Source organism: Podarcis vaucheri, assembly GCF_965113315.1.
Source record: "Podarcis vaucheri genome assembly, chromosome: 7".
Taxonomy (NCBI): domain Eukaryota; kingdom Metazoa; phylum Chordata; class Lepidosauria; order Squamata; family Lacertidae; genus Podarcis; species Podarcis vaucheri.
This window is the reverse complement of record NC_138765.1, coordinates 70,199,096-70,211,994: the sequence shown is the minus strand read 5'-3', so window position 1 is coordinate 70,211,994 and position 12,899 is coordinate 70,199,096. Positions and strand designations below refer to the sequence as shown.

General features: G+C 44.4%; 2 protein-coding genes across 2 annotated transcripts in view; one reads left to right on the top strand and one right to left on the bottom strand.

Moving 5' to 3' along the window:
- Positions 1–12,899, bottom strand: part of LRRC38 (leucine rich repeat containing 38) — an 87,613-nt gene that overhangs the window by 40,588 nt on the left and 34,126 nt on the right. The window lies entirely within an intron of this gene.
- PDPN (podoplanin) overlaps positions 12,059–12,899 on the top strand; it is a 29,513-nt gene continuing 28,672 nt past the window's right edge. Inside the window, exon 1 of the mRNA XM_082230710.1 lies at positions 12,059–12,390. Within this exon, the coding sequence (XP_082086836.1) occupies positions 12,321–12,390 (70 nt within the window). The 5' untranslated portion in view covers positions 12,059–12,320. The remainder of the gene's footprint in view (positions 12,391–12,899) is intronic.

The window sequence follows — 12,899 nt, the reverse complement described above, 5'->3', positions numbered from 1 at the left end:
AGAATCTTTGAATAGTCTGTCTGAACTGGTGTGATGACCCATTTACTTTCCCAGCTCTATTGTAAAACAGAGCTCTGTCGTAAACAGAGATAGATGCAAAGGGAGAGAATGCTTGAAGCTGAGAGTCGTGTTGCCTAATTAGGTGAATGGTGCACTAATTGTTGGGGTTGTGAGTTGCTGTTGGGTGTGAGCAAGCACACACATTCTGCCCAGGTGATTACACTTCAGCTAAAACCCAGGGGAAGATGTGATGAGGTAACTCCTCCGAAGGAGCTTCTGTTGGCAGAGTAGCAGAATTGCAGCTAGGAAGCCACATCATGTGCAATACTTCCCCTTTCCTTGAAATTAAAACAATGTCCAAACATTTGTTAAAATATTCAAAAGCTTGCAGAACATATAGCTAAAGAAAAATATATGCAGAGTTTTTGCATTTGCATGCTTCTCCAAGCATGGCCTTGGTTTTTCTTAGTTGAAGATTACAGCTTCTTCCTTAAACATTCAAACAAACTGCATCTTTCTCTCTTTCCGGTACTTGCATCCAGCCTTCTCCACATGCAGCCAGGCCATGAAGTTCCTTCTTGAAGGTTTCTACTTGCTCCTTCCAGCAGACTACTGCTTGTTGCTTCTTTGGGAGAACATCAAATTCTGTGCCTCTTTCTGTCACATACACTCACGCAGAAACATTAGAACTCCTCTTCTCTATTGTATTGAGAGTGAGAGAGTTATCTAACATTGTCTCTTCAGTTTTCATGGAGATGCAGCCATTAAAAGTCCCTCACACAGAAAACAAAATGGAGGATGCAATAAGATGCCTCCCATGTGACCAGAGTTGACCTATCACACGAGAGTTCCTGGGGAACATTCCAGAATCAAACACACAGTAATATATTCAAGCAACCCCAATTTCAGCAAATGAAATTATGGCTTCTTCCCACCCTTCAAAGTTCAGGAAGTGCAGGCAACTGAAGAGGCTGCACAGAGTCGGAGGAGTATTTAACAAAAAAAGAGAAAAGGACAGAGTGCCAAGTCTAGCATCATTCTAGAGAAATTCTAAAGCACCCTGAAAAGGAGGCTTTAAAAAAAATTAAATTTGGACATTTCTTTTGCAGGAAGAGAAAACCTATGGGAAATGGGAGGACAGATTTCAGCACTGCACAAGTCCTTATCCAGTCAACACTAGATGTCAAATTGATGTTTCTTTGTGGAAATGGACCACTTGCTTCCGCCCTCCCCTCTCCCTTCTGCTGTCCCTGAAGAAATTATTTGTGGGTTAGTTTGCTTGTTTTTGACAGAGAGGCCCATACAAATCGATTCATTAATTCAGTTACAGCTCTCTGGGTTAGCCTGAAATTGATACACTGCCCTGGACTTAGCATGCTGTGCTAATCGATCAAGCAAGTTCAACATGAGGCAACTGTTACTGCTCAGAATGGGTTTCTCTGGCGTGTCAACGTGTAGCATCCTATCCCCACCCCAAATACCCCCCAGGACAAGAATGCAGCCTATTTATGACTTGATGTTTTTTGACATTTCACTTGCCTTGCTAATAAGATGGGTGAGATGTCAGGACAGATTAAATCAGTGTGCACAGCAAATCCCCAAAGGCCAATACTGGGAGAATTGAATGTGGTTTATCTCTCTCTCTCGTGTGTGTGTGTGTTTAAAAATAAAACAGAATTCGCTACCCAAATCTAACAGCTTGCAATCACAGCGTTTTGAAAGGCTTGGAGAAATCATGCAGTCTGGAAAGAGGCTCTGCTTTTGTACAAAACAAAAACCCCGTGTCTCAGTAGAAATCCATTTGGATCTTTGCTTCGGAGAAAGAAAAGCCACTCAGGTGCCAGAGGAAAGAGAGGGAGTGGCCAATCGTCAGCCTCCTCAAGCTCCTGACGCGATCGAAAGGCTGTAGCTCAGTGGCAGAGGACCTGCTTTTTATGCCAAAGGTCCACAGGTTCGATCCCCACCGTCTCCAGGTAGGGAGGGGAAAGTCTCCTGTATGGAAACCCCTGAGAGCTACTGCCAACCTGTGCAGATGACAGGTGGGGAACCTCAGGCCTGGGGTCTGAATGTGGCCCTCATGTTTCTATGTCTGGCCCTTGGGCCACATGAACACTGGCTTTGCCTCGCACCACCTTGAGGTGTGTTGGCTGCAATGTGTCCTTGAACATTAGGCCAATATTCTGTCATCATTGTCCAACTCTGCCTAAATGTACTAAGTATATGAGCGCCTTCTTTCACTCTTAAGTAACTTTTACACAGTTGCCATTTTCTTACATTTTCACTTCCTATTCTGAAATGAGTGAGATATTATTATTATTACTATTACAGTGGTACCTCGGGTTACATATGCTTCAGGTTAAATACGCTTCAGGTTACAGATTCCGCTAACCCAGAAATAGTACCTTGGGTTAAGAACTTTGCTTCAGCATGAGAACAGAAATTGTGCTCTGGCGGCGTGGCAGCAGTGGGAGGCCCCATTAGCTAAAGTGGTGCTTCAGGTTAAGAACAGTTTCAGGTTAAGAACGGACCTCCAGAACGAATTAAGTACTTAACCCGAGGTACCATTGTATTTTTATGCCTTTTCCCAATATCTAGCCTCATTGTGCTGATGGAAATTGTAATCCAACAACATTTTGATGCCACCCGGCTGTGGAAGTGTGATCTTGTGTTATATAAACTTGCTGCAACAGCGGTTTGTTAACTCTACTTTTGCAGGTCCTTTTTCTTTGTGAATTGTTTAATAATGGAAATTAGTCACAAGCTAGATCTAAGTGTACTTCTTATTATTACATTTAATAATCACCTTCTAAACCACCATCTCAAGGCAATTTACACATAAGATCATTAAAACAGTTAAAACCACAAAAACAACAAACACCTATGAAACAAGGCTAAAAGCCTAAAAACATTCCTTCTTTGCAACCAAAATCATTTTGCTTTGTTACGGAGCCACCATAAATGGACAAAGCTTCCAGTCACTGTTCCACATTTTCCAGCACTGACTTGGTCAAAATTCCAGGAGCAGAGGAGGGATAAAAAGGCATTGACTCATCACCACCATTCTTGCAGTACCAAACCCCTCAGAGTCTGGGGCAGCTGCTCCTTGCTTCCTTAGTCTCAGACTGCAGTTTGTCTTCTTGACAGACCAGACCTCAGCACAGCAGGAAGAAGATAAACCCCACCCCACCACGTCCTTTAACCTATCTTGTGGTGCTCCAAGTTTTGCTAGACCACATCTGCCAACATCTTTGACCTCTGGCCATGTTGGCTGGGTCTGAAGGGAATAGCAATCCAATAGAAGGGGAATGGGCACCAGGTTCCTTATCCTTGTTTTTGACTTCCTTCAAGAGGCATCCTTAGGTTTCTCCTCCTCTCTCTTCCCTGGGATTCCCTTCAAAGCTTGTTATAAGCCTTGAGGAAGTGTCTAGAGTAAGGTTACCAGACATCCCCATTTCCTGGGGACAGTTCCCGGATTTACAAATCAGTCCCCTGACAAAATCCATCTACAGTGGTACCTCGGGTTACAGACACTTCAGGTTACAGCCTCCGCAAACCCAGAAATAGTACCTCGGGTTAAGAACTTTGCTTCAGGATGAGAACAGAAATTGTGCGGCAGCGGTGCGGCGGCAGCGGGAGGCCCCATTAGCTAAAGTGGTGCCTCAGGTTAAGAACAGTTTCAGGTTAAGAACGGACCTTCAGAACGAATTAAGTTCTTAACCCGAGGTACCACTGTATTTAGTAGGAAGTTGAAAAGTGTTCCCGGATTCATTGAAAAAATATGGTAACCTTAGTCTAGAGGCCTGATGCCAACTTTCAATCCTACTCATACCCACCTGAGCTAATCACTACTCAGGCGACTCATGAGCAGCGGCGGAGCAAGCTGATTGGGTGCCTGTGGTGGCACGCGTGCCCTGCGCCCAGGGGCGGAGCCAGCTGTCCATGGGAGTGGGGCGAGCCACTCGTGGGGTGGGGCAAGCCAGGGCAGGATACTCCACAGGGCCTCCAAGGAGTCTGCCTGCCTCCTCCCACTCAGCCACCCTACAGCTGAAGGGGAGGCGACGGGCAGACCATTTGGTGCAATGCAGAGCCTGTGGTCCCACGGTGAGTGCCGCCCGGCATTTTGTCACCCCGCTCAGTGGTGACACCCGGGGCGGACCACCCCACCGCACCCCCCTTCCTCCGCCCCTGCTCATGAGCAATCAGGTAGCCTAGCAGATTCTTCCCCACATTTATTCCCCATCAAAGAAGATCCTGACAGATTTCAGTTCAACTGATCAGGAACTTTATTAAAAGAATATAGCCTCAGCCATGCCAAAGAAAAAGGACTTAATCTGTTTCTGTTAATCTAAGGTTGCCAGACGTCCCCGTTTCCCAGGAACGGTCCCCGGATTTACAAATCAGTCCCCATACAAAATCCATTGAAGTTGAAAAGTGTCCCCGGAATCATTAAAAAAAAATCTGGTAACCTTATGTTAATCTGGAATCAATTCTGAGGAAATCAAGTAGCAGTATATGTAGGTCATTACATACTCTCCAACATTTCTCTGATGAAAATAGGGACATCTAGCTTCAATTGTTATTGTTTCGTTATTGTTATTTTACTATTTATACCCCGCCCATCTGACTGGGTTGCCCCAGCCACTCTGGGCAGTTTCCAACATATATGAAAAAATAAACAGACTTTAAACATTTTTAAGAACCTTCCCTATACAGAGCTTCAGATGGTACAGTGGTTGGATAATTCCATACCATCCAACATTGATCAAATGAAAATAGGGACCTCCTAAGGAAAAGTGGGACATTCTGGGATCAAATCAGAAACTGGGATGGCTTTTGTAAATCTGGGACTGTCCCTGGAAAACAGGGACACCTGGAGCGTCTATCTTTATTATTGTTGTTGTTTGTTAACTGTGTGGATTTTGAGTTAAGCTGTGTGATTTGCAAAATTGTGGCTCCCTCTAGTGTCAATTTTGGAAGCTTACTTTCAAGCTCATGTCAACCTTTTCCGGTGCCTAGAAAACTAGATGTGTTTATAATTGCTACATTTGGCAATGGAAAATAGTTGCTTTTCAAAGGACCTTTGCTTTGAATCTGTATTGCACTGATGTCAAGGATTTAATATATGAGGAGTGCACAAGATATACTGCATCTGTTTTTCCTAGAAGAAGGTCTCCAAGGAAATTACTAAAATTCTTAAGGAAAAGATCTGTTTCTAAAGTCTCTTTGAAGGGTCCAGCTGAATTACAAAATATAGGGAACTGTTCATTTCTGCCATCTGCACAATTATATACCCAATTCAAGTTGCGCCCCACTGCTTCAAATTGGGCCGCACTGGCTAGCCCTAAGTCGAATAGTTGCTGGACCTGAGTTGCCCTGCCCTTGCATGAAGTCTTGGGTTTACAATTTTGGGAGAGGGGCATAGGCGCCGACTCCATGGGGCCTGAGGGGGCTCGAGCCCCCTCAAAAAAAATTTGGGGGGGGCTCAGCCCCCCAATAATCTCGGGCGCCCTTCCAGCAGAGCTCCACCGCCGTCCCCCGCCTCCTCCCCACCTGCTCCCTCGCCAGCCAGCCAGCCAGCCACGCGCCCTAGTCGGAGAGCCCCGGCCGTCCCCCGCAAGATTAGGGAATCCCCGGGGGCGGGGGATCCTGCCTCGCTGCTTCGCAGCACCACCGCCACTGCCAAGGCACTGCCGGGGGGAATTTCCTTCCTCCTGGCGGTTTCAGCGGTTTAGGGCCGGAGCGGAGGGGGCTCGCCCTCTCTTCTCCAGCTAGCCCCGCGTTTCCCGCATATCAGCTGTTCCGGAGCTGATTAATAGGCGCAGCACGCTCTCCCCTATTCGCTCACGAGGAGGCGGCGCCACTTTATTTGCATATTCATGAGCCTATTTATTATTCATGAGCTTTCCCGGGCCCCCCCAATATTTTTTATAAGTCCGCGTCCCTGGAGAGGGGAGACTGCGGCACTGGGGGGCAGACAGGCTGGCAAGGCCCCCTAGATTTAGAGGCCCAAATTGTCCTGTCCTCACAGGAAGTCTTGGGTTTGCAATTTGGGGAGAGGGGAGACTGCCCACTGGGGAGCGGGAGTGCTGGCGAGGCCCCCTACATTTAGAGGCCCTAGGCTTCAGACTACATAACCTACACATAAATCCTGCACTGCCCTTTGAAATTCCTACCCTGCATCAGGCAGTCCCCAGACAGGTTACAACAATCTAAAATTCAGCCTTGAAAACAGTTAGAACAAATCATAGCCACAGGGTAGTCAAAAACATGCATCTCACGTGTCAAAGACTAGGGCAAAGAGATTCACATAGCAAAGCTGTGAGATGAACCTCTGTGGAGAAGGGATTCCACATCCTAAGAGCTACCATGAAAATGTTCTCTCCCAAGCTACCACCATCCCAGATGTCTGAGGGTAGTAGAACTACCTTTGTGAACAACAGCACCAGAGAGGGTCTATAGGGAAGTGGGCAGTCTTTCAGATATTTGGGGCCTACGACATTTAGGGCTTTAAATGCTAACCTTGAATTTGGCCTGGAAGCAAACTGGCAACCAATGCAGCTTTTTTAAAGCAGCTGTTCATTTGAGTTCTAAAGGCAACCCCTGCCAGCAATCTGGTGGGTGCATTTTGGAGCAGTTTCTGAGTTGTCTTCAAGGGTAACCCCATGTAGAGTTCATTGCAAGAATCCATTCTGGAAGTTACTAGAACACAGAGTACTGTTTCCCCATATATATTTCCCTTAATTTGATTCCCCTAATATGACTCATTTGATATTCCCCCTAATATGATTCATTTTCACATGCTATTCAATTGTGCAGTTTTATGTCTACATTACCCTAGTTTGTGTATTTCTGCACACACTTCTTGGCTGAAGAACCACATTGAAAATTTCGGAGAAGCTTGGATTTTGCAGGATGCCGGTTTTCAGTTTGTGTCCTCCTCCCCCCCCCCCCCGAAAGTGCAAATTAGGAAGGTCCATCTTTAAATGGGAACCAAATCCAGTTACTCCCTCTTTCTCTAGTTCCATTACATAAAATTTGTCCCATTGGCTATAAAGGTCTCTTACCAATTGCTCAACTGCACCTCTTCCTAGTCCACCCATTGAAATCTTCAGCCCTGATTAATATTGTCATCACAGTTGTCCGGTCAGTAGTTTAGCAGAGGATGCTCTCCGTGGATCAGCTGCAGCTGGCAACAGAGGCTCAAAAGGCAATTGCCGCTGTCCGCTGTACGTGGCAACAGACATGCACATCACCAATTGAGCCCATGGCAATTCAGCCAAACCCAAATCCACAGCTGTCAGAGGCTGAAAGGAAACGTTTGTGTCTACAGCTGACCCTGAGTTGGTACCGTGTTGTCTTTCAAATTGGCCTCATGAAGGGCTCTGTGGAAGGCCAGCAACTAGAAATAAGGAAAACTGGATGAAGAAATGAATGGTTTATCGCCCTTTCGCCAACCAGGCCTAATGCATACACATACTAATGCACACATCACGAGGCAAAGGTAAGCATCAAAATAAGCATATGTCAAAAAAGTGCCTTTAAATACCTCCTAAAGACCCATCTTTTCAGTCATTCCCAGGTTCAAAAGTTCATCATACTGTTGAGTTTTATTATTCATTTAATGGAATGGCTTCTCTGATTTTACAGGTTTATTCCTTTGAATTTTTCATTTAAATGGTGCATATACATTCTTCTTTCTCTTTGCACAAAACACAGTAAGATAATTTTTAAAAAACTTCTTAGGGAGTTGGCATTTTAGCTGACTTCCTATTAGTGCCAGCTGAGTCTTTCCTTACTGTGAAACTGCAGCTTCCAAGAGGCATTTTTGCGGGGATTGTGCAGTGCAGCCTAGTGGATAGAGTATCACGCTAGGACCTGGGAGATGAGGGTTCAAGTCTCCATTCAGCCATGAAGCTCACTGGGTGATCTTGGGACAGTCCCCATCTGCCAACTTTACCTACCTCACAGGCTTGTTGTGAGCATAAAATGGGGAAGGGGAGAACCACGTATGCCCCTCCAGCAGAGGAAATGTGGGCTATAAATTAAATTAATTCTATTTGCTCTGTTTTTTAGTGGCGCAGGTATGTCATTCTGCACATAGGCAAAAAACACAGCAAGAAAAGTCATCATGGTGTAAGAGTATGATCAGTTATATTAGGGTGGGGTTTGCATCCTGTAGCACATCAGAAAAACCACTATCCCTTGCTTTATAAGAAATCTTGATGAATTTGCACATGGAATTGATTGAAGCGCAGATTGTTTGCTTTTTGGCAATGTTTGCTGAATACAGGCAAGAGCATCATTAACGTATTAAGGGGCAGGAGGAGCTGCAAAGGAAATGAAGAATTTTTTTTTAAATCCTGCAAACTGCACACACACACACGCAGAGAGAGAGAGAGAGAGAGAGAGAGAGAGAGAGAGAGAGAGAGTGTGTTTCCATAATCATGGAATAATAGAAATGTAAAGCTGGAAGGGACCCCAAGCGTCATCTAGCCCAACCACCTGCTAGTGAAATTCTGCTAGTGAAAACCAGAGTTCTGTTTTTGGTTTATAGCCTCAATCCCCAACCCCATGTGGCTGACAGGAAGATAGGGAGGAGACAATACCTGAGAAGACATCACCCTCCCTTTTCAGGATCTTCCAGGGTTCACCTAAATTCTTACACAGGTTCAAATAATAATAATTATTATTATTATTATTATTATTATTATTATTATTATTATTATTTATATATACTCCGCCCAGCCAATCTGGGCGGCTTTCAACAGAATATTAAAATACAATAATCTATTAAACATTAAACAGGGCTGCCTTCAGATGTCCCTAAACAGGGCTGCCTTCAGATGTCTTCTAAAAGTTTGGTAGTTGTTGTTCTCTTTGGCATCTGGTGGGAAGGAGTTCCACAGGGCGGGTGCCACTACCAAGAAGGCCCTCTGCCTGGTTCCCTGTAACCTGGCTTCTCGCAGTGAGGAAACCACCAGAAGGCCCTCGGCACTGGACCTCAGTGGAGATGCTCCTTCAGGTATACTGGACCGAGGCCGTTTAGCGCTTTAAAGGTCAGCACCAACACTCTGAATTGTGCGTGAATTCTCACTATACCGATGCAGTCACCACCACTCCTGTAATGTAGACTTAGTCTGCCAGATCAGGCAATGGCCTTTTAAGAAGGATGGCTCCTCAGAGAGGGCAAGGTTGACAGAGAGGGTCCAGGTCAACCAACCTTCAGAAGGCCTGACCCTCCTTCTGAGACAACAGCTCTCCTTTGGGGGCGTACCAGCCAGCACCTGTCACAGTGATCTGTCCAGGGTGCTGACAATGCTTTGCCTTGCCTGACTGTCATCCTGTCCTACTGGGTTTTACTTTGCCTTTCTTGGGAACTGGCCTCCATTGAGGCTCAGGCTGACCACTGAAAGAAGAGTAGAGCTCTGATATCTTTTCAGGGACAACAGGGACACCAAATAAGAGAGGGGAGGGGGCTGCCCCCCTCCCCAAAAAATTCAGCAATTTCCATGTGCTGATGTAACACAGCCCGGGGCCACTCAATCACAGGGGGTGCATGAGTGACACTGACTGATTGAGTGAGTGAGTGAGTGAGTGAGTGAGTGAGTGATTATTTTAAATGTGTATACTGCCCTTCATCCACAGGGGGCAGTTCACAACATAAAAATACAAAATGAGACCACAAAATACACAATAAAACAAAAACAAACCAATAACCGCCCTCTCCCACAAACACATTTAAAAGGCCATAGAAAGTTAACCAGCCAACATTGTGGTTATAGAGAAATGTTTTGGCTTTGCACCTAAAGATATGCAATGAAGATATAAATATGTGCAGGAGCGGCAGTTGTGTCTCAGTTGTAAGCTTCACCTTCCCTGAAATGTGTTTCTTAAGTTAAACCCACTCCAGAACACCTCCACTCCCATGAGGTGAAGGAAACTCTGGTTGGACTGGGTCTCCTGCAATGGAGACTCCTGAGTTGGAGGGTAGCAGAGTGACATGAACTGGCTGAAGGGGCTCTGGCACAACAACCTTGTGGGCTTGCTTCTGCATGCAGTCTCCTTTCTGATTCAAAGATGCTGACCTCATCCCCTGAAGAGAGGGGATGTGGCCTGGATAGAGATGACTTTGCACATCTCGATGGGACCCTGCCCTTCCGGTAAGTGTGATTGCTGCAACCCAGTCTGCCCTTGAATCTTAAGTCAAGGGAGAGCAGGGCAAATCCAGAAGGACACAGCAGGGTGAAGCAACAGAGCAATAAAGGAGCGGAAAGGAGGGAGTCCTCCCATCCCTTGACAACACTAGCAATTGCCAAGTGCAAAGCCAAAAGTCTGTTTCCCTGGCATGGCTCTTCTTCACGAGGTCTGTGTGTAATTATTTTAAGGGAGGAGGTGGAAAAGGTCATTGAGTACAAGCCACTCGTTTGTTTTGCTTTCATAATTTATTTTCTCTTCTGAAATGAATTGCCAAGTCTTTCAGCCTCCTAAGAGGCTGGGCAAACTGTGTATTGTGAGAGCAAGTTGTTTGTTTGTGTGTGTGTGTGTGTGTGTGTGTGTGTGTGTGTGTGTGAGAGAGAGAGAGAGAGAGAGAGAGAGAGAGAGAGAGAGAGAGAGCTCTGATACTTACAAAACATGTAGCCAAGCACATCTCAGAGACCAGACATTTTAGGGTGTGGTGAGTTTGAATGTTATTATTGGAAGGCACTGGTTTATAGTATGACTGAGCATCAACATTCAGACCTCCGTGAATGTAATAAAAGATACCCAAGTTCTTTAATTATCACGCAAACAGTTCTAATAATTTGTTTGCTTGTTTAAAGATCTCTTAAAAGGATCCTGCATGAAGAAAGCCTTGGAATTGAAATCCAAGAATAACTTCACAGGTACAAGCCGAACAAGAACTGAAATAATAATAATAATAATAATAATAATAATAATAATAATAATAAATAGATCCAAAGATCCCACAACAGAAAAATACAGATATACAAACTACATAAAAGCAGAAAAACAGAAAAGAACAAAAATACAAATACATAAAAAGCCATAGTTTCTAGGGAAGAGGAGGAAATTCATCTGGTTGGCATTTCAATCAGAGTTGCACTTCCCAAACCAATATGTACACCAAAACGCAGGTATCTTTTGAAATTTGCACTTTTCTGAATTTTGCAAGTTCACTCTTCCAATTAAAATGATGCGTACAATAAATATATATATTAGGGGGGACAATTTGCACAAAAGTACTTTAAAAAGGAGCGGGATGGTACAAAAATGAATTGTGCCGCAGAAAACTCATAGAATCACAGAATTGCACACACAAATGAATATGTTAGCCAAAATCAAAGGCAAAAGTGCATACCTTGAAAATGCACACAAATTTGCACACATGATCTCCATCTGATGTGGATAAATAGTGTGAACTGAACTGAAGATTGGGGTGGAGGGAGATGAAATATCTGAAACGGGCAGCTTCATCCATCAGCACATTAGTTGGGATTTGGTATCTATATGGACGTGTGCTTAGAGACAGGTTGTCTCTACCCTCATCCCAGTGCGTAGAAAGGATTATGTTAGACCAGTTGTTACTTTTAGTGCAGCTAAGATTCTTCCAAGATTCTCCTCACCCACTTTCTCCCTGATGATTTCAGTTTCCCAAACTCTCTGGTGCAAATCATGCTTTGGGAATTCTCCCACCCCCTTTTTGATTTTTCAATTCCCAACCCACCCATTAACCCTAGAAAATTGTACAGGAGTTTTGTACCAAGAAAAAATTCAGTTGTGTTTTTTTTTACATATAACCAATATTCTCCTGTCACCACCACTCTTGCCACTCCACCCCTCTACCCTCCTGTCCAATTAAACAACAGCAAAATAATTATTTTAAAAAAATGTGTTAGCAATAATGGAAAATACAGCATGCCCTTGTATGCTCCTCGAACGTAAAGGAGGGTGTTCTGTCTTCACCTCTCTCTCTTTAATCTTTCTTGTGCACATCACTATATATAACTGTCTCTGTAACTTTAAACCTGAGATCTCTTTTTTTTTATGAGTGACCAAACAGATTGCAGAGGGAGGGCCTTCCTTTCAGGACCACTTTGAATGCCTGCTCAGCCTTCCGTTAAAGTAAAAAACACTGATTCTTTTCTCAGTTACTTTCCCGTTGCTCTTGTCAATGCTTCAGAGAAAGCAAAACTTTCAACTTCTTTGGCAGGCGGAGGAGAACTTGAAAACCCAAGCAAACTTTTTTTGCAAAACAAGAAGGCGCTTGATATAACTGGATTGCTCAAGACCAGACTTTTGTTTTAAAGAGTTTATCGAAGATGTTTATCAAGATGCAGCTCCTTCTTTTCCTGATAGGGAGCTTATCATTCCATGTTCTTGCTGAGGAAGGTAAGGAAAGTTTTCTTAAATATGCAGATGTCCAGAAAGGGATATATTCATACTTTCCTTTTTCTCTTATTGGTGGCTGGCTGTGTTGTGTGTTATCAATGCAAAGTTTTGCTTAGGTTGCGATCTTAATCCCACTTCTCTGGGAGTAAGCCTCATTGAAGTCCATAGGTTTTACTTCTTAGTAACCATTTTTAGGATTGCACTTAGTTCCCATCCTATCTTGAGATTCTATTGCTGCAGAATTCAGTATGACCGAGGCTGGTAAATTAAAAGTTTTTGGCTTTCGACTGGTTTTCGAAAGTGCACTAAAGAAATTCCACCTACCTATACAGTGGTACCTCGGGTTAAGTACTTAATTCGTTCCAGAGGTCCGTTCTTAACTTGAAACTGTTAGCTAATGGGGCCTCCCACTGCCGTTGCACCGCTGCTGCACGATTTCTGTTCTCATCCTGAAGCAAAGTTCTTAATGCGAGGTACTATTTCTGGGTTAGCGGAGTCTGTAACCTGAA